This window comes from Sinohyriopsis cumingii, chromosome 5, assembly GCF_028554795.1.
Source record: "Sinohyriopsis cumingii isolate HCF-2022 chromosome 5, ASM2855479v2, whole genome shotgun sequence".
Taxonomy (NCBI): Eukaryota; Metazoa; Mollusca; class Bivalvia; order Unionida; family Unionidae; genus Sinohyriopsis; species Sinohyriopsis cumingii.
Window position 1 is genome coordinate 71,912,820 of NC_142965.1, and position 21,705 is coordinate 71,934,524.

A 21,705-nucleotide genomic window follows, 5' to 3' on the forward strand; every position below is an offset into this window, starting at 1 on the left:
ATGAGAGATCTATAAAGGTCAGTGCCTTAGACCACTCGGATACTCGGGGTCTCTACTTACCTTGACATGTTATGTATGTATGTATGTATGTATGTATGCATGTGTGTGTGTGTGTGTGTGTGTGTGTGTGCGTGTATATATATATATATATATATATATATATATATATATATATATATATATATACATGCATGTATTTATGCATATGATTTTGTATTTATCTCGAAAATAAAGTGCTCTTATTAAGTTAAAATTACATATATGTCATTTCAAATCCACAGGCTATGGAGTCATAATATACATATCTTCTGCTTGAAATATGAAATAAATAATAACTAGATATAGTAAAAAAGGATAACCAACGTTGTGAAATAGTTAGAAATCCCCTTTATTCAAAGTTAAATGTTGTAAATATATATAATTTTTTTTATTTAATCAGCCATGCTACATATATTTTGATTCATAAATATAATTGGACCCTTGGATAAACGTATTATTTAAATAAATTATATCTTAATATAATTATCTGAGATTTGTCAGTTTTTTGCCCACACTTATATAATCAGCAATTCAGTGATAGTAATGGTAAACTTATAATCTTCATATGTCACACACTCAAACCACGTTGTTATATCCACTACAAATCCATGAGAAATACATATAAATGTGTGTGTGTGTGTGCATATATATATATATATATATATATATATATATATATATATATATATATATATATATATATAAAATACAGAATGATGGATATAAAAGGTACACTTTCTATGTACTGATAACATACATACCTGTTGAATTACATTGTCCAGCTCTTTGTTTTTTCTTGAATACTTTGAGTAGAAGTAGGGACACCATTATTGCAAGCGTCAGACAGATTCCCGCAGTGACCGAAGACAAAACAATTGCCAGTGTGTTTGACGGTCCTGATTCCTTCGCTTCAGGATTACCCGAATCTTTATCATGGGTTGTTTTAGCAGGGGATACCGGTAATCGTAGTTTGCTCGTTTGAAATGGATCTTGTAATAGTGGAAGGAAGGTTCGAGGTGGTCTTATCGATGGTTAGGAAAGAACGAGAACGCACAACAGAAATTATATTAGATACATCACCTATATTACCGCTGTCATCAACGGCTCGGATAGCAAGGTAGCTTGTCTCGCTTTGGTTTCCATCATCAACAATACCGTACAGAGCAATCTCCTCCAATTCACCGGAAGGATGGGGTGAGAATGTGGCATTTTCTACCGGAATTGCAGCACTAAAGTTATATCTGATTACATCGATATCGTCAGAGCTGCGCATGTCATATATTTGGGCTGCAGAATAACAAGTATTTAAAATTAAATTAATTTAAATTAAATGGGGACACAGAACAAAATATCACAAATATATTCGCATAAGCCAGTAGTATGTAGAACAATATATAACACAGTATGTCTCAAATTACGAACGGGGAAAATGTCAGTCTTGTACATTCCGACATTTAATCGCCAAGAATCTATCATTAATTACGGATTATGGATGCTACGGAATGATAATAAATGGCAGATATTTTAATTTTATTCAAAATGGAAGTAGTGCTACATTTTTTGATTGTGACATTATATAATCAAAATTCTAAAGAGTAAATTGTATTGAATATTTCAAAATACGATTCAAAAGCGTAATTACATGCCAACCTTAGGACTGGTTTTCGACTGGAAACTCTCTGAGCCGATGATGTTGTACTTGCTAATGTATACACACCATTGTTGTTTAAAAAAATCAATAACAGGCTCCGTTTATAACTTATTTACTTATATTTATTACAAAAGTAAGAATTCAGATGACCGAAAATTTCTTTAAACATTACCTTGCCCTTGATCGCGATCGTCGCCAGTGGCTGTCCATTCAAGGATGTATTCATTTTCTCCAAGAATTTTAGTGACGCGGAAATCTTTTATTCGATCTGGTGGTGTTGTGTCTCCGCTGAGGGTTGTAAAGTTTGTGACAATAATTTCATTCGGAATTGACACTCTTGCGAACGAAGAGCGGTTACTTTGTGCCAATAAAGATCGTCTTCCTGGAAAATTGTAGTCAGTCATCAGCTACACAGGAATTTGCAACTAAATTTAAGTATTGTAATATATTGTAATATTATATGTGTTCAATGAAGTTGCTGCAATTGAATCTCAGGCAGGTGATGGACGACAAGCATTATATTCACTGTGAAAATACAGTAAAACATTCTTTCACATAAAAATTTACTAATTCAAACAAACCTGTTAAATTATGTCACTTTAGACCACGTAAAGAAACCACTGTTTCAAATACAATAATGCTATCAATTCTGATTAAAAATTAAGTTTGAAGATAACGGCAAAAATTATCTAACGGTCGATCCTAAACGTTTTGGAGGAGCATTTCCTACAACTGTTCATATTTGTTTTGACTTACGGGCGCTATGGGCGTATTCTGGTAGATTAAAATCTGTATCCACAACTCCTTCGATAAAAACTTTCATGTTGTGACGTCCATTGATGGTGATGTACTTTTTTAGAATGTAGGCGGAGTATATTCCATCATTCCTTAATAGGTCAGGACCTGTAAATAGTTTAAGAGAAGACAATTTATATACAATATTACTAATACATGTTGCGGAAAATATTGAACATTTTCCAATATTTGTGGTTTATATAACCACATAAAAATACTCAACAAAAATACGCAATAACGTTTTATTCCGATACATTAACACTAGCGAGATTACACTATATAAACACTTACATCATTGATTCTAGTTACCGTTTTCATTGTCAGTTTGTTTGAGGAAAACATAGTGATAAAATCTAGTAACAAAAGACGCCGAAAGCATCATATTTAAGTATTGATTTATGATATTTACTAAAGAAGCATTCAACACTTTGGCAGTGCTTTGTGTATATTTCCTGTATAGGTCATTTTATCTTTTTCACATTCTCCCCGAATGAAGGAATTCACAGTTTTATTGTACGGATGCAATATTGTACGGATGCAATATTGTAAGGAAACAATAGTCTGCTACTTGTATTTCTTCCTGAACATTTGATAGCTGCTTGCTTTTTCTCTTGTTATCTCAGTCCCATGCATATCCTATATACCACTGAACTGAACAGAACAGCTGAAAGAATTTAATTACTGTACCATTTTGTGTATATTATTTTACCGTGTGGGGGAGGGTATAAAAATGTACAGATTATGCATTATTAGTTACCCGTCCCGTTGTCGTTCAACACAATGGTTGTTTCATCTTTGCCGGATTGTAACACTGCCCACACTTTGACGTTCAACACGGGTGATCTGCATTGGTCAACGCTTGCAAATAGTGTGATATCCTCTCTAGCTGTAAAGTCTATTACTGTACCAGAAAACCAGGTAGAAACTCTAACTACATTCGTTTTGTTCGGCTTCGGAAAGGATGACACAAAAATGTTTGTGCTAGTCTCTGCTGACTGATTTATCGTGAAGACATATTCTCCGTCCTGAAATTGCATTTTTGAAACTGATCCCACTAATTGTTTGTTAACCAATAAGGAACAAGCGTCAGATTAAACCGTTTTTCCACATATTATACATGGTAACATCGGTGAGTTTTGTCACCATTTTTGCGAGACAGGTAAGCTTAAAAATTAGGAAGGCATTAAATGGTGGGTTCATGATCATATACCAAAATGGACTAAATATATTTCCAAACTATATATCTACAAGAATCACACGAAGCACAGGACACTTATGAACTTATGACTATTGTCTATAATGTCGGTATGAATGTTAAAGTGAAACATCAACATTTATACATATGCACACAATACTCTCTCTCTCTCTCTCTCTCTCTCTCTCTCTCTCTCTCTATCTATCTATCTATCTATCTATCTGTCTATCTATCTATCTATATATATATATATATATATATATATATATATATATATATATATATATATATATATATATTGTTCTGTCAGGTCGCGGTATGATTTTTATATCAAAAGACTCTATTTTCACAATCTCAAATTTTGGTCGTTATTCCATTAATATTTGAAAATTTGATCAGCTTCCCTTTTGTTAATCGAAGTATTACTCGACGACTAATTCATTTCCCACATCAGAGACATTTATCCAGCTCCCTTTGGGATTGTAGCAATACAAAGAGATGGCTGAATTATGCCTAATGCCGTTGCAAATTATGTATAGGTATTAATGCGGGAGCAGAAATAGTCTTCATGAATTCTTATTTCTTTCAAATCCAGTTTGATATTATAGGTAAATAAAGCTTTCACCAGGTTAAAAGATATGTCAAGACATTTTAATTTTTGGATATATTCCTCATAAACTTACATCCGCCACCTTCCCGTTTCCAGGTATATCAATTGTATAAAACGAATTGACACTTTGAGACCACCTGAATCTTGGTCCGGATATATTAAGATATATATATCCATTTTTCGATGTTATTACAGTTAGTTTCGTATTGTATCCTATCCCTGCGTCAATTTTGAAATTTCCCGAGGGATTTCCTCCAATGGAACCGTTGAAAGAGTAAGAATATACCTGTAACATTAAAAAGTTGAGAACGTTTACAAATGCTGACATACTCGAAACTAATTTGTAACACATTTGCATTAATCGGTAAGAAACAAACTTTATTTTGTTTGCATTCGATTGATATTATTGTATGCAATTGGTTCTTACAATAAATCCTGCTCAATAAGAGATCACATGCCCAATTTACGCGACTTAATTTTACTTGTAAGTCAGAAAGAAGCATCAATAAGTAATTTAAAACAAGATTTTTTAGTATTGTGTTTAACTCAAGATTTGGAGAAGATGCTTAATGTAATAGGAATAAACATTTTCTACGTATAATTAGAGGCATCTAAGAAACATATACACTTCTATATCCACCACAACGCTGACAGGACTCACCACTAAAGGGCTCCCTGCATTAGGAACCATGGTACCTGATAGAACAGTCTGGGCAAATACATCTAGGAAAGTTATCGCTGGTGTCTCCAAGTATGTAAGATAACGGCCTCCGGTTTTTATGGCAATATCTTTCAGCTTCATGTCAGCGTTCTGAGAAACGGCTATTGTATGCACGATCACTCCCGAGTTGATAACATACGGCAGTACGTCATTTATTAATGGCTTTGTGTTTTCTTCGCCGTCCGAAATGAGGATTATTTCTGCATTTTCTATCGGTAGGTTTAATTCACGCAGATGCTATGATGGAATAAAGAAATGTTAGCTCTGTGTCTGTTAGTTTGACATTTGATCGCGTGCCTGATATGGATTATGCTTCCAACATTCAAAAATAAATGCACTTCCTCGTCTGTATAATTGTAGAAGCGTTGAAACAGTGGAACGCTTTAATTTGTTTCCTTTACAGATTTCTTTTCTTTTCTTTTGTAAATATAATCCATAACACATTAAACAGAACTGAATATCTGACGGAGCTTGGGCATATTTTCATCCGTAATTAAATTTTATTTTACAATATATATTGAATAACTACTGAATATAACAATTAAACGAATAATAGTAATAATAATAATAATAATAATAAATAGATATATAGACACATAAATAAATAAATAAATAAAAATATTAAAAAAATAATAAGGAGGTGATTCCATAAATATTTGTTTTAATATTCGTTTCGTTTTTAAATATATTAGTTATTTTTAAATTCAATGTCATTTTCTTTCCTTTTTGAGATCTTAGGCAAAACAAATACGGATACAATATCTCATTATTAAATAGACATCATATTATCATGCATAAATCTCATTAATTTCCAGTCCCATCAACACAATCTGTTTAATTAATTCTCTGCCTCACTAACACGAAACATACCCGCAAAGCTTCCTCAAGACCAGCGCCAATACTTGTTCCCCCAACGGCGTAAGATGGTAATCTGGAAATTAGTCTCTGTCTGTCCGATAACCCAGCTAGTTGTGTAACGCTCGCTTTTAAATATGCCGTGTAACTGAACGTTATAATTCCCAAGTACGAGTTGTCCTGAAGGAGGTTCTCTATAATGAATTTCCCTGATAGATACAGGTGATTTATTCGGTTGCCCTAATAAAAATGGAAGCACAAGTAAACAAAACTACACATGCAAAGATGAACAACAGTTGGTATACACCTTTGACGAGTTTGCACTTTATGTTCCAGTATAAAATAACTGCAATATATAGTATATATGCGGTATCTTTGATATACCACGTGATTTTATATTTGTCATTAAATGGAATCGAGGCTAGCCGAATTTCCTTTCCTCAAACAGTTGTGCAATCAAAGGTATATCAAAGATGCAGCGTACATACTTTGCATACATTTTATTGGTTATCATTCTATTATTTACTTTATTAGATTGGTGCTTAACACAGCTGTATTTTGAGGCGGCCTTTATTTCTTGAAGTAAAAGAAACCTTTGTGTTGGACTTTCTTTATCATATTAATACATAAAGGTAGAGCATCATGACCCTTTATAACTGTATGGCAAGCAATATTGGAAATCTATTGAACATATGTAAACTTAAACAAATGACGGCATAATAATGGAGTACAAGGCTATAGCCAAGTACAAAATGCAGTGTAAACGACAATATTTTACCACGATGACTGCATGTACAATTTCTTGTTAATATGGAGGGAGCGTTGGCCGGAAATGTAGAAAGCTAAAGCATAAACGTGCACTAAAACGAAACTAACAATAATCTGATTCAGAGAGATTGGTCTTATTTGCTCCGTGGAATATTTTCTTAAATCAGACCTGGATTGTTTAAAATCTGCGCAGTTCAGCTTACACTTCATACGATAGGATAAACACAGAGTTGTTCAAATGGTCACTATTGATGTTAGCAGGTAATATTATTGACTACGGTTCAAGCAGAACTTTAGCATACATGTTCATAAACGTTAATTAGCATCTGTCTTTCTTTTATTTGGTATTGGGCTATTACAACTATCAATACCGTGAAAAGAAGATTGCGTTAACTGTAAAAATGCACAAAATCGCATTGAAGGTCAGATGTAGATGTACATAGAAAATTCCAAAGATAAACGTATAACTTGAATATGAGTAATATAGTTAACGTGGAGACTAAAAACGTATTCTGAAGCACAAATAGCAAGTATGCCACAAGTGAGCTTATTTTGTTTTTTCCCTTCATGCCCAAATACTTCACATTTACAGAAAAATGTGTTCCTTTTGAGAGAGAGAGAGAGAGAGAGAGAGACAGAGAGAGAGAGAGAGAGAACAGGTGATGTAGAGAGAATTGCGAGGAAGTGTTGAATGGTTATTCATTTAGAGAATGTGTACTAAGCGGAAGATATGAATATCTGCATTGGTCATATTTTAGTATGACTTATACCTGAGAAATGAACACTGGTCTAAAAGATATTGAAGTGATAATCTGCTGTTGACATCACAATTATATGCGCATGCATGCACCATTGTCAATTCACAATTTGAAACAGTATTTGAAAATCGAATTAATTTATACCAAGTCTTGAAATGTCATTATTATCATTATATTAGTATTACTATTCATAGTATTGCACACACACACAAATATATGTATGTATGTATGTATATATATATATATATCTATATATATATATATATATATATATATATATATATATATATATATATATATATATATATATATATATATATATATATATGTGTGTGTGTGTGTGTGTATATATATATATGTGTGTGTATGTATGTGAATATATATATATATATATATATATATATATATATATATATATATATATATATATATATATATATATATATATATATATATACTATCTTTGTTATATTCGATGCTAATCAATATATTACTGAATAATACAATAGTAAGGTATAGAACGAAAGGTACTGAAGGATTACCGCCATGCTTCCTGAAGTATCTAGAACAAAGACCCGAATATGATGTCCTCTCTGCACCAGGCGAAACGTTGGAGGTCTCTTACTTCTTTCTGGTACTGGTTTATTGGCCCCTGAAATTAATGTTATGGTCTTGTATATCCGCTCAGTACTATTAAATGAAACTTTTTCACAAGATGTATTACTATTTTGCATACACCCTCAAGTACAGCTTTATCTTCTTTATTGTCTTTAAAGCCAGCTACAGATTCGGTTATATAATAATGGACTACAAATATGTTAACTGCCGCAGATGAGTGAGGTCGCAGGTTCGGACCTCGGCCGAGCCACACATCCCAAAAATGGAATTAACAACTGCCTTGATAGGCGCTCAGCAGTAAGAGATTATGATTGGTCGGCCTGGTGTCAGGATAATGTGACTGAATGGGACATCACGCTACATGTCTGCGACATGATGGCCCAGTGCTAGAGATCACTATAAACTGCCACTCTGCAGACATGGTAGAGATTAGTCTGAAAAATCGTTAAAGCTACGTTAAAAGTCCAAAACACACACACACACACACACACACACACACACACACATGAAAAAGAACAAAAGTGATGAATAGTGCACGATCTATAGGAAAATTAAAATTGTTTTAATGACCCATGTAACTAATTTTTAAAAAATATTCGTGAATATACATACAAAATATTGATTTTTACTATCCCTGAACTAGATTTGTTTTCTAAACTCGTCCACTCTTTTCATCCCTACAACCTACTATATTTTGATTACATCTATCTATTAAGGTATGCGTAATTCTGAATCAATACGTATATGTTTTGGTATGTGTTTTCTTGGCTAGATGTCGTTTTCACCCCTAAAGTGATAACACACTGAAATATCTAAAATGTCAATAACTGGGGCATGGGGGCATTATAAACACGTTCATGTAATTTGCCCAACAACTGCTTTTCAAAAGACAATAAATATAAAGATCATACAAATGTGTTTTCGTTTACTTTGTACAATGTATGTTAACCAAGAAATCTTGGCATTGAGTTATTTTGTTTTTCTTCCTTCCTTTGTTATCTTAATTTACGTTTTGTGTTCGTGAGCAGCAGGGAAGTTCTACAGACCAGACGTTCCAGACCAAATAAAGCTTCCTACGAGAACTTTCTCCGTAGAAGCCTCAGTTTTCAAAAATAAGCCTTCCTACGAAAATTAATTTGCGTAAATTCGTTCCCGACTGCAATTTTTGTGTGCAAAAATCATTGATTTTGGACAAGGAAAACGGGGGGGGGGGGGGAAATTTATTCTGGTGTTTTTTTGTACAAAGGATTTGGCTGCAAATTTATGAATAAATTTGATCAAGACCGATTCGATATCTACTACGCGGATCATGAAGATTAATCGTGATGAAACCATGCGGTATTGCCTGGGCGCGGCTGAAGAAATTTTTAAATTTGTTTATGTCCATATCGCCGTTGCACCAAGTCTGATGAATATTTCTTAGCGTGTGAGTATCGACGCCATTGAACACTGATAAGATATTGCAATTGTCCCTAATTACCTTTGGAATTTGCGTATATCGCTGCGTCACGTAAATCACATCGGTGTTCTTGTGTCTGCCACGCGAGAATATCCTAGCCGGATTAGTTTGCTTATCCAGCATAACATCATCGAAAACGACAAGATTATTAACATCGCCATCTAAATTTTCCACGGATGGAGTTTCATTGATGTCTGTGATGAATTCGATTGTGCCTTCGTCGGTATTGTCGCTAAATTCCTTTAGCACTTGATAACATCGCTGATCATCAACGGATGGCGCAACCAAATACAACTTATCCCATTTTAACCATCGCATTATCAAATTTAGCAACAATTGAGTCTTTCCAGAACCAGACGGGCCAATAATTATCATCCTAATCGAATTTGGTAACACCACGTTGTGTTTCGCTTGCTCGCGTTTCTTCGTGGCCGAAAAATCAATTACATTCATGTTACTAGAATACATGGATCTATATTGTGTTAAGTGTCGCACGCGCACAGCTACGATAAATCCAACCGAAATCGTCACACGCAATAACAGAAACGCAATTGCAGGAGAATGCGAAGTTTGTAATACACGCAAATTCAGATTTGTAAAAAAAAAAAATAGAAGAACCGGAGGAGACATTACCGCCTCCATGAAAAATCTACCCGGGTTGCCCTGGGCGAAATATCCCGGAGAGAAGCATCTACCAGGATACAATTACTGCGGACCTGGTACGAGGCTCGATATAAGACTCAACGATAATAATCAACCAAATCCCGGCGAAGATCCAGTAAACGCCATCGATAACGCGTGTTACTATCATGATCTTGCGTATCGCAGCGGGGATTTACAACAAAGACATCTCGCTGATATTAGGCTAATTCACGCACTAAACGCGATTCCTGACAAAAGTTTCAAAGAAAAATTGGCAACTTGGTTGATAAAAGGTGCGATGAAAGGTAAATTAGTACTCGGCGCTGGTAAATAATAATGGAGCAAATATATTATTCTCCGCGAGGATTCTGGCGAGGAAAATCAGCAATAGCCAAACTCGCCAAGGCAGCAAAAGTAAAACAATCCACCGCTGAATCGTGGTTATCGAAACAGGCAGTCTGGCAAATTTATCTTCCTCCGCCTAAGAGAATACCGTATGCGAGTTTCTCAGTCAGCGTCCCTAATGAAGTTCATCAAGCTGATTTAATGTTTCTTCCTTACGATACCGTCGACGGAGTCACATACAAGTATGTGTTGACGGTTGTTGATATCGCAAGCAGATACAAGGAAGCGGAACCGTTATCGAATAAAACAGCAACGGAGATCGCTAAGGCGTTTAGCGAAATTTATTCACGATCCCCGTTGACCTGGCCGAAGCTTCTCCAGGTTGATCCAGGTCGAGAATTTCTTGGCGCGGTTACTTCACTGATGAAAAAGAATAATGTTAAAATCCGTCGCGGTATTGTAGGTGTTCATCACAATCAAGCTATCGTTGAGAGATTCAACAAAACGCTTGCAGAACGATTATTCGGATACCAGTACGCGCGTGAATTTATTCAAGATAATCGATCTCATGATTGGGTAACAAGATTACCTCACGTGATTAACGCACTAAATAACGAGACAACGAGAACAATAGCAATGAAACCTGCAATTGCAATTACAAAAACAAATATACCCCTAAAGCGAGATTCCGCAATTCCACCTGTGCTAGGTAACGTCACGGTCCAGTATTTATATAAAGAAGGCGAGGCCGAAGGAGGAAGAAAAAGAGCAACTGATCCAAATTGGAGCGTTACAACACATAAAATATCCACCGTAACAAGATCGTCAGGGAGACCAGCAATTTATTTCCTAGATTCACTAGCGCCACAACGCGGATTTACCAAGGAGGAATTACAAATAATACCGAAAGATACTCAACTACCGCCAGCGTCATTAATGTGAAACCGAATTCTACCTAACTGAGATAATTTTCTTACTCTTGACACGGCCAGATACACTAAATTTGACCAGGAAATTCTATCATCGATGATCCAAACTTGGCCATCCACGGTTAATCCCTGCGATGAATGTATCGTTGTTGCGTAGCCTAGTTTCCATGGTGATCTTTCTGCGTTTATCGCGTCATTGACAAGATTAATATCAACGAGAATAATATCATTCAAGACTAAGATCTTTTCCTCTCCACATGGTAAAGTAACACTGATATTTTGTTTTCTGGTATCAGCGGGCCTGTAACACAACGGCACCTGCAATGTTGGAAATTTCTCGCAATGAAGCTTGAATAACATTTCCTGAATAACATCACGAACAATTTTCCTACTAGCAACAATCAGATGATCGGGACGCCACAAATTAAGAAAAATATCCATCGGAGTCTCGTCGATTATTCTTCTCATCACATCGCATTGAATTTTATTCGGTTGTAATCGAATTATTTTCTTAAATTCAGTCAGTAAAATATCATCGGATCTATAATCGGCGTCGATTTCCTCATAATAGTCAACAAAGTTCCTGAGCCATTCGTGAGGAGATTCACCATCAATCGGATCAGGTTGGCCATGATCTCCGCACATTATCACGGCTGTATTTTTCTCCTCCAGCCAGATCAGGAAAGATTTTAATACAACTAAATTTACCGTGCAAATTTCATCAAATATTATAATTTTGTTGATATATTTATTTCCCATACGAGCCGAATCCCATAATCCACCGCTGTATTTGAAATAACTGTGATATGTGCAAGAATCAACGCCGCGTTGCCTTATTTCTCGCGCTAATCTGTGAGTTGGAGTCAACACTATCATATCAGATTTCGCAAATAAATTTATCGCTCGCGTTGTTTTACCGCTACCACCAGGACCATTTAGGTAAACGAATTTGTTACGCGAAATCGGGTCAAATGCGGATGCAGCCGTTGATATTTCCTCAAATTTATCTCGATGAAATTTATCGCAATCTTCGACATCGGCGTCCTCACAGTAATCTAGGATATCCTCGTTTTTTATCCTCCAAGTTCCCCAAGAGCCATCGGAGATTAAATTATCCAGCCTATACTGGTATTTCTTATCGATATAAAACGAGTCCGTTGCGACCCTTACCGCGATATCAGAAAATTTATTTATCATCGACAGTAAATTTATACTAACATAAGCGAGCATCGATGATCTCAAATGCGTATACTGCGCTGATTCTCCATCGAGATAGCTAATTACGGTACCCAACTTTACTCCGTCAATGATAATATTCTCTCTGTTGCAGAATATTCCTCGCGATATCGTATCGGCAATAATAAAGTCCATTTCGGCATCGTTGATAAACAATCTAGCGTGTCGGTGTTTATGATCAACGGATCCTCCTTGAGTAAATTTGCCAATTATTTTTCTTCCAATATCTTTCGCGTTTTCACAATCCGTCGGTAGCCACACCTTAGTTTGTTTCCTGTATGATATAATCGCCTCGCTCACCGTCAATGATACTAACATTGACGAATCTAGCATATATCTCAATAACACTATAGGGACCCATCTGCGTTGAGAGAAATGCCGACCAAACCAAATATAACAAATTTTATGTAAATTTTCAGCAAACTCAAATGAAGTGACACAAGCGAATCCGGTCATGACAAAATCAGGCAACGGTCCGTTAATTGCTACCCTTGTCATCTCGCTGGTGGGATGGCCGAATTTAGCAAAATAATCCGCACAATCGCCATATCCGAGGAAACTTCCAGGATAGCACGCGCTCATATCAACGGATATCATGTCTTCGAAATAATATTTGGTATTCCACAATCCGCCATGGCCGTATTCGATACAACTAAGTTGAATATCAGCGAGAAATTCGTTCCTTGTAGGTTTCCACGAATTTCTCTCTCTGGCAGCGTGAGCAGCAACAGATGGAACAGTAAAACAATTTGTCAGTAATTGATCAGGATTTGACGAATATTTCACCGCGATATTTTTCATCGATTCATGCAATTTTTCATCACGGTAAATATCTCCTCGAGGCAAGATAAACTGATCATATTTTTCTTCACTCGAGAATAACCAAACCGATATCGGATCAGATGCGGCTAATATTTTGATATATCGAAACATGGCATCGGAATTGTCTTTTGCGTCTTCCACGGGATAAAATTTAACAACCCGATCTCGCGGGAATATCATTACCGACTGCGACCACGCATGTGAATTATGATCAACAATCTCGATTGGTACTCCTCGAGATCTATATGGCGACGAATATAATATTTCTCCCGATAGTGTTTTCACCGTGATAGGAAATTTAAGTTTCTTGCTCAACACAGCAACATCGTCAATCGATGCGCCATCAACAACTGTCTTCGCCCATGAATTAATTTTATTCAACCTCAGCTGAGTCAATCCGGATCCACGACGAGCATTTTTCATATGCTCGATAACGCGCTCGGCAACGCAATTTATCATCGGAGATTCTTTCATCACAGGTAGATTTTTCATGTCCGGGTTATTATTCAGCCGATAAATTCCATAAACAACAGCACTAGAAGGATACGCCCTAGCATAATAAGGACCATCGATTCCCAATAATAATCCTGGCTTCGAATTTTTATCAAGAACGACGTTTTTCTTTCCACCACGCACGGGATCTCGTTTATCGCGAATAATCCAAGTGTCGTCAGGCATTTGTGCGATGAATTTTATCCCAAAGATAAATCGCTCTTCCTTGTGTTCGAATTTTATGTGCTCGATTATCTTCTTGGCCCGATCCAGATTCATCGTAGCATCAACAGCGTTAGTTTTCCATGTCGACCAAGTGTGAATCGCTCCATCATCGAAAAATTCTTTTTTGGCACGATCAACCTCAGGAATGATATATTCTGCCTCATCAAGATCAAATGTATCCATTATTATATTTTAGACAAATGTTTAAATTATATAATGCAATGCAAATGGATACCAATCGGATCAACAAAATCATGCGACAAATCCTGCAGAGGCGATTATTGTGGCGCTCACATATATGCGATTCGACGAGGCAGTAAAGGACCACAGCGGTGTTTAGTTTGTCAAGTTGGCACGCGAGGAAAGACTCGATTGTGTTTATCCTGTGGAGGGAAAAATTATCGGGAATTGCTCAGATATTACAAAAAGAAATCTTCCTCGGTGATAACATGCGAAGAAGATTATATTAATCGATTCAAGGCAAATTATGATTTAAACAAATGGAATATTGTATATGGAAATGAAATCAACGATTCCTGCAATGACAATCACGCACGAGTATAGATCTCATCCTACGATCGAGGGTTACGAGGCATCATCCGATGGTACCGTCAGACATATCAGAACGAAGAAACATGTTGGTAGAGTTGGCAATTCGGGTTATTTGATATGTAACTTCAGTAATGGTGGAAAGAGAAGATCCACAAATTACGCCCTTCATCGGTTTGTATTCGAGTGTTTCCGCGGACTCATCAAGAATAATTTGGTCATTGATCATATCGATGGAAATAAACTTAACAATAAACTTTCCAATCTACGCGCGGTAACTCCGAGTGAAAATTGTATATATGGTAATACTGGCAAACATCCGAAATATGCCAGGGCGGTCAAATCGATAAATCAGGAAACGGGCGAGGAGATGATATTCGAATCGATGACTGCAGCTGCGAAATATTATGAAATTAATTCACGCTCGGTGAAATTCGCGGCAGAAGGAAAAATCAATGCGACGTTTTCCTACAATCTCGGTGAATGGATCAAATTCTCCTATATACCAATAATATTCGATTCGGAAAGCGACGAAGAATAATTGAATATTACAGAATTAATATAATATGGACGAAGAAAATATAAATAACATCATCGAAGCCATCGATGATCTAAGGAAAAAAATAAATCTCCCCTCGGAGTTGGACACGAATAAAATTCGATCCGAATTCGAGACGATTGTTCAGGGGAAACTCGAATACAAATACACGCTACCATCCGAATACAAATTAATAAAGAAAATCCAAATTGCGATGTGCCAATCGTTAGCTACAGTCAGCGATGATCGCATTGAGGATTTTGTTAAATTATCGACGCTGGTAGAAAAAGCTAGATTGATTTTATCCGACGAATATGAATCAAGAAAAATTACAAGCTCGCGCATCAGACAACTGAAAAAACTTGTCGATGAGAACAAGGCCAAGGAAATATCCTCCTGAAGAAATTTCGCAAACAACAAAAAAAAAATAAAAAAAAAATATTAATTTTGAAAATTTCCCTGGAATTTATTTATTTTTTTGGCCCATTTTTCCTTGGTGTACAGACTCTCACGATTTTACCAGTAAATTAATACTAACAGTTTCTCCGCGGATATCAAGCAAATTTCCTTTCTGATCCGTCAGTTTGAAATTTATCCTTGACAACAATCGATTATGACATCGCAGATAAAACGGATTCACCGGCTCCTTTATTATCAAATAACCCGGAGAGGCGCTAGGTGAAAACGAATACAAGATAAAACCCTGCTGCGCTTGATTTGACTCTGACGAATCAACATTGTAACTGCCTTCGACAACATCCGCGTGAAGATAAATCGCGATAACTTCCGTTATATTAACGATACCTGGCGAGATATGCCGCCCTTGCCCGGCGGGATCATTATCGTGTTTGAGAATCGATTCTGATTGTACTTTTTTAGTCCACGCGGCATGTAACTTCGGAAATAAATCATCGATGGTATCAGTGACGGATTTTCTCATTTTATCAACGTCATAATCAGGAAATTTGAAATTTGGTAGCGTTTCCTCGGTTAATCCAAATACTCTCATGAATTTTTGTTTTTCTCCTGAATTTCTGATCAACTCGAATTTGCTAATAGGAAGAACATAATCGGCAATTGATATATCGTCGACTATCGCCTGAATAAACATACCATGATAATATTCAACATCATTCGCGAGTTGATTTAAAATCTTCACGCGTTTGATAATTTCGCTACATGAGCCTGATTTATTTAAGATGCATTCATGAAAGGATTCCCGCAATAAATTTAATTGTATTGTATGATCTTGAATAAATTCGTCGAGGGTTCTTCTTACCAAGATACCATCTATGGGGACTATTATCTTAATGTGGGTAGCGTCGAAGATTTTCACACCGGGGGGAATTTTAGGAAGAGGCAACCACGATCAGAGGTTTGTGTTTGATATCTCCATACCATCCTTCGTCGGTGGTAAAATCTTCTTTTTTTGGTTCCGGTAGTTCTGGAGGAGCTTCCTCGTACCAACCTGGAATAATAAAATCTGATTTTTTTGGTTTTGCTAGAGGTGCGATTTCAGGCCAACCTAATATGGTCCTAATCGATGATTGGTAAATATCTACCATGTACGGCGATTTCACTTCTATCATCGATGACAGTGTTGGTTCATGCGCAGATATTTTTATTCCCGGAGTAGCATCGCCGGTTATATTTGATATTCTGGTGGTAAATTCCTTATCCAGCTGATCAATTTCGTAACTGCCTGTTGGTATGCCAACGACGATCCAATCAGGCGTTCCATCGGGTTTGTTTTTGTTGGCAAAAACAAGCGAATTATTTGATAATAATCTGCCAAATGACGTCGATCTAACATTAGGCCAACTGTTGTAGACACGCAATTGTGTTAACGCAATTTCTTTGACGCTAATTGGTGTTGGAAAATTGATGCTAAATTCTGGCTTAGTTGAGCTTAACGATATTAACGTTGTTGTCGGCGGTGTCGTGTTTGTCACGATCTGGGCTAGCTCGGACATTATTAATATTCATTTGTTCAATCTCCGAGTAAATACCGATCATTACCGAAAATTCTAGATCGGAGATAACGCCATCGTTGAGACTCTCCGAAAGCAACGATGATAATCTCGAATACGCGTCATTGACCTTGGTTAGTTTGTTTTTGTACAACGATAATTTCTCACTCGTGCACGAGGATATCTTTTTCGCTACGATATTAAGAACACCAGCGATTGTCGTTGTTGACGAGATTATTATCGTTGCAACGATTGGCGCTATTGTTGTTACCGCGGATAAAATTATCCCCGCGCCGGCGACTATCGCGGATACCGCGTACACAGCAACATCGATGATAACTAACCTACGCTGGTATTTTTTTATTTTTGTTTGATATTCGTCTAGTAGTTTTTTTATCGAATCCTGCCATGATCGCGCCTGATTATAACGATAATCCGATGCGGTCATTTATTAGTTATTTATCTAGCCAATTGATTGGGGATTCTCTATCTCGGCAGCTGCAACCGGCTCGGGATCCTCTTCGGCAACGCTGACCGTCTTGGGAGGATTGGTCGTGCCCCAACCAGATAAATATTCGAAAATTACAAAATAATACACTGGTCCCATGGTGGTTCTGTCTTGTGGTTCTAGTGTGAAATTTACGATGTTATTTTCATCTATGGAAATAACAAAAAATCCAGGATAGTATTCATAAATTTCATGATTATCGGCCGTCACGTTAAATTTTATTGACTTCGAAATAATATATACTCGATATACACCCTGAATTGGCGCGGTAAAGTTAAAAGAATCATTATCAGGTGTCCAGGTAATATTTTGTGTCTTCAGCATAAATGATACATTGCAGGAAAGATCTTTTGATTCTACCTGATCTGGTATCGAAATACGCATCAACGCAGGAATATCCAACGATGATATTTCTAAGTTAATATCATTAATTTTTGTAGTTGCGTCGAGAAGTTTCGCGTTGATATTTTGAATTTCTCCGTCGTAAACTGATGTATCGACTTTTTCGTTTACGATTTGGCGTACCGCGTTAATATCATCGTTGATGGATTTTGTTTTCTCGTCGTGTGATGTTTTATCGACTTTTTCGTTTACGATTTGGCGTACCGCGTTAATATCATCGTTAATTTTAGTAATATCCTCGTCGATTTTTCTTGTTTTCTCGCTGAGATCGTTATGTAATGTTCTATCGGCTTTTTGAAATATTAATGCACGTGCCGATTCAATCTCTCTGTTGGTTTGGGCGATATCCTCATTGATGGATTTTATTTTCTCGCTGAGATCGCTGTGTGATGTTCTATCGGCTTTTTGAAATATTAATGCACGTGCCGCTTCAATATCTTTGTTGATTTGGGCGATATCTTCGTTTATTTTCTTTGTTTTCTCGGTAAGATCGTTATGTGATGTTCTATCGATTTTCTGACCCATCGCGGTATTTATTTTGGTAATTTCCTCGTTGATGGATTTTACTTTCTCGCTGAGATCGTTATGTGATGTTCTATCGGCTTTTTGAAATATTAATGCACGTGCCGATTCAATCTCTCTGTTGATTTGGGCAATATCTTCGTTTATTTTCTTTGTTTTCTCGGTAAGATCGCTGTGTGTAGTTGAGGAGGTTTCGATGAATTTTTTTATATCCTCGTCGAGTTTTTTACTGAGATTTTTTGATGTATCGTCTAGTTTTTTAAGATCGTTAGTTAGCTTGGTAAATCTTTTTGTCACTCTGTCCTGAAGATCGTCGTGTAATGCTTTATCAGCCTTTAGAAGAATCGCCGCTGATAGCTCTTTGTCGGATTTTTCCACATCCGCGATATTAGCCTTTAGTGGCAATACCGCTAATAGATCAGTAATATCAGCAATAGATTTTAATACCATCTCCGATTGACGAGTAAACTGACTAATATGATCATTATATTCGTCTCGCTTGATTATATCAGTTATTTTCACGTTGCTGGTGTGTAATCGCCCTTCGGTATTTTGAAAAACAGCAACTTCGCCAGGGTCCACCTCTGACAGCGATAGAAGATTGTTAATATCGCTCTTGGTTGCGAACTTTGATAGATCGACGTCAGTCACTTCTGCTTTTTCCTTCCTGTAGATAAATCTACCGTAAATATCAACCATGATATTTATCTACGGCGTATTCAAATACAATTTTGTGATACGGACCGGATGATTTTGAAATTGCGTCAAGAACATTAATTGACTCTGGACCGCATATTGGTGGATCCGCTAATGTCTGCGTTGGAAGAGTCGAATACCAAACCGGAAGATTTAGTTTTGACACATAGCTGATAAATTCATTTGGCGGTGCTAATCCATATGAGTCAAAGTAAATAACTTCGCGAGGATTAATCGCGTAGGCAACCCAGTGTGTTCCAGGGCCGGTATTTTTATCGAGATTAATTATTCCCGTCTCGGTAGGGTTTGGTTTGTCTGGTAGTTGATCTCGCATAAATACGCCTCTGAAAAATTTTTTTTTTTTTTTCTTTGCTTCGTTGATTAGATCTAAATTTGAATAGGCCGTGCTAATCTTAGGCCGGATCCGTACGGGGGTCGTCTTAGATAAAGGCCGGATCCTTTTTGCCGTTTTTGCAACAGGAGAGAGAGGACGTGAAGTAACCCTCCCTTTTTTTTACCGTATCTCCCTCCCACCACCTTCTCTCCTAATTTGGAACCTATACCCGAGAGCGCGCCTAATCCTAATGTCTTTCCAATCATCGGAAGGGCCATTTTTATCAGAGGAAGAAAAGGAAGAAATCCGCCCGTTTTGACCATGTCTCTGATGGCGCCTATGGAGAGACTCACATGAACACCGGAATTCGCTGATTTGGCCTTGGAAAATCGTTCACGCTGACCTCTAGTTAGCGATAGTTTGTTAGGTCCACCGTGAATCTGATCGTTTTTCAGTGTTAATTTCATACCGCATCGCTTTGATATCGCTGTTTGGAGCTTTTTCATCTGACCCGGGGTCAGAGTTACACTGACGTGTTCGTATGGCATATTAATAATCGCTTAATCTAAATTTGGAATTTGTCACATGTTCTCGACAGGAGCATCGATGACTCGCATTCTGCCGCTGATGCCTTCCAGGATCATTGTTCTATCGCTGAGGATTACCGCGATCACTTTGTGATTAAGTCCAGCTGTGTTAATTCTGGCTTTGAAATGGATATCAACGACGGATTGTTTTACCAGGTCGAGATGCTCCAGGGAAAAGTAATAGATAGGATAATGAGTATTAAAATCTAGCTGCGATATTTGCAATCCCGTATCGATATTTTGATCGCGACCCATGAAACTTAACAAGCGATGATACGCACGAGCCGTCGAATGATTTTCAAAATCAATTGATATTTCCTCCGATGGTTCTTGCTGGCCATTTACTCTCAGTGATACATTTGTCGCTCCAATGCGATCAAATATCATATGACTGTATAATTGATGATACCTATTGGTATGCAAAAACGCGATAAAGATATGCCTAGGTGCGGAGGTACCTTGCTGCGATGCAATACGCTAGGTAAAATCACCATTAATATTGGTAGTTGTGGAATCTGTTGTTGTTGTCAGCCATGACATGACAGATTTACCGCCTTGGTTCATAAATGACAATAATTTTTCTTCTTCGATTATTGACGGGGTTATTGCTGGCATCCACAAGGTAAATTTTAGTAATCTTACTATGCCGTTATTATTCGCGGCATCATTGGGACCTATCACGCCAGTAGCGTAATCGACGGCACCTTCTCGCCAGATAGCATCGTTGCTATTTTCCTTTCTGATAAATGTTACGGTGTGTTTTGCTCCGTAGATAATTTTCCTGAAATGTCTGCAAAATCCGAATATATGGGATAACGGGATAGCACAAGCGAATCTTCTGTTACCTGGTGATAGCATAGACTTTCGCGTGGCAAATCCGAGATTATAATCAGGATAAGGTTTAATGATCATATCTTCGATAGCAGCGGGAGCAGCATTAGGAGCGGCGCGATCGTTGGGTTGTCTGATAAGGAACGGCCTACTTTCGGGACGATTAGTATTATCCTTGGCAAACATCATACTAGGGCCAGCTGATCTAGTAAAATCATCCGAGTATCTAGCTAGGCCTATTATCGTTGTTGCTAAGTCAATATCATTAGTAATTGACTCAATCTCTCTTCCATCGATCATGTAAGTGGCGCTCTTGAATAATGCCATAATACCGTTATTGACGAATCCGACTCTAAAATCTGGCCCATAATTGGTACCATCCGCTTTAACAATTTCCCCGGTAACTTCGATATATGCCTCAGATGGAAGAAAATATCTTGTTGTATCGTGAACTTGAATTTCCAAGCGACTAGGTGTATTTGGTTCAACTGCATCGTACGAGAAATACTGGAAATCTCGCACGGATGTATCCCTACCTACAGGCTCGTCCATGTCGAACACTTCATTTGACACTTGTGCGAACATTTATTATTAAGAATATCATCTAA

The 21,705-nt window shown here is 37.1% G+C and overlaps 1 protein-coding gene across 2 annotated transcripts in view; it reads right to left on the reverse strand.

Moving 5' to 3' along the window:
* Positions 1 to 21,705, reverse strand: part of LOC149799422 (calcium-activated chloride channel regulator 1-like) — a 47,409-nt gene that overhangs the window by 1,913 nt on the left and 23,791 nt on the right. The window contains exons 7-14 of one of the 2 annotated variants that reach the window (XR_016421171.1): positions 7,935 to 8,044; positions 5,882 to 6,106; positions 4,952 to 5,248; positions 4,364 to 4,576; positions 3,243 to 3,510; positions 2,447 to 2,593; positions 1,863 to 2,072; positions 801 to 1,326 (exon numbers count right to left, since the gene is read on the reverse strand). Coding sequence is in view for 1 of the 2 variants with exons in the window: in XM_089958769.1 (XP_089814895.1) it covers positions 1,120 to 1,326; positions 1,863 to 2,072; positions 2,447 to 2,593; positions 3,243 to 3,510; positions 4,364 to 4,576; positions 4,952 to 5,248; positions 5,882 to 6,106; positions 7,935 to 8,044 (1,677 nt within the window). In the remaining variant the exon portion in view is untranslated. The remainder of the gene's footprint in view (positions 1 to 800; positions 1,327 to 1,862; positions 2,073 to 2,446; positions 2,594 to 3,242; positions 3,511 to 4,363; positions 4,577 to 4,951; positions 5,249 to 5,881; positions 6,107 to 7,934; positions 8,045 to 21,705) is intronic. The other variant, XM_089958769.1, reaches the window with a different exon arrangement.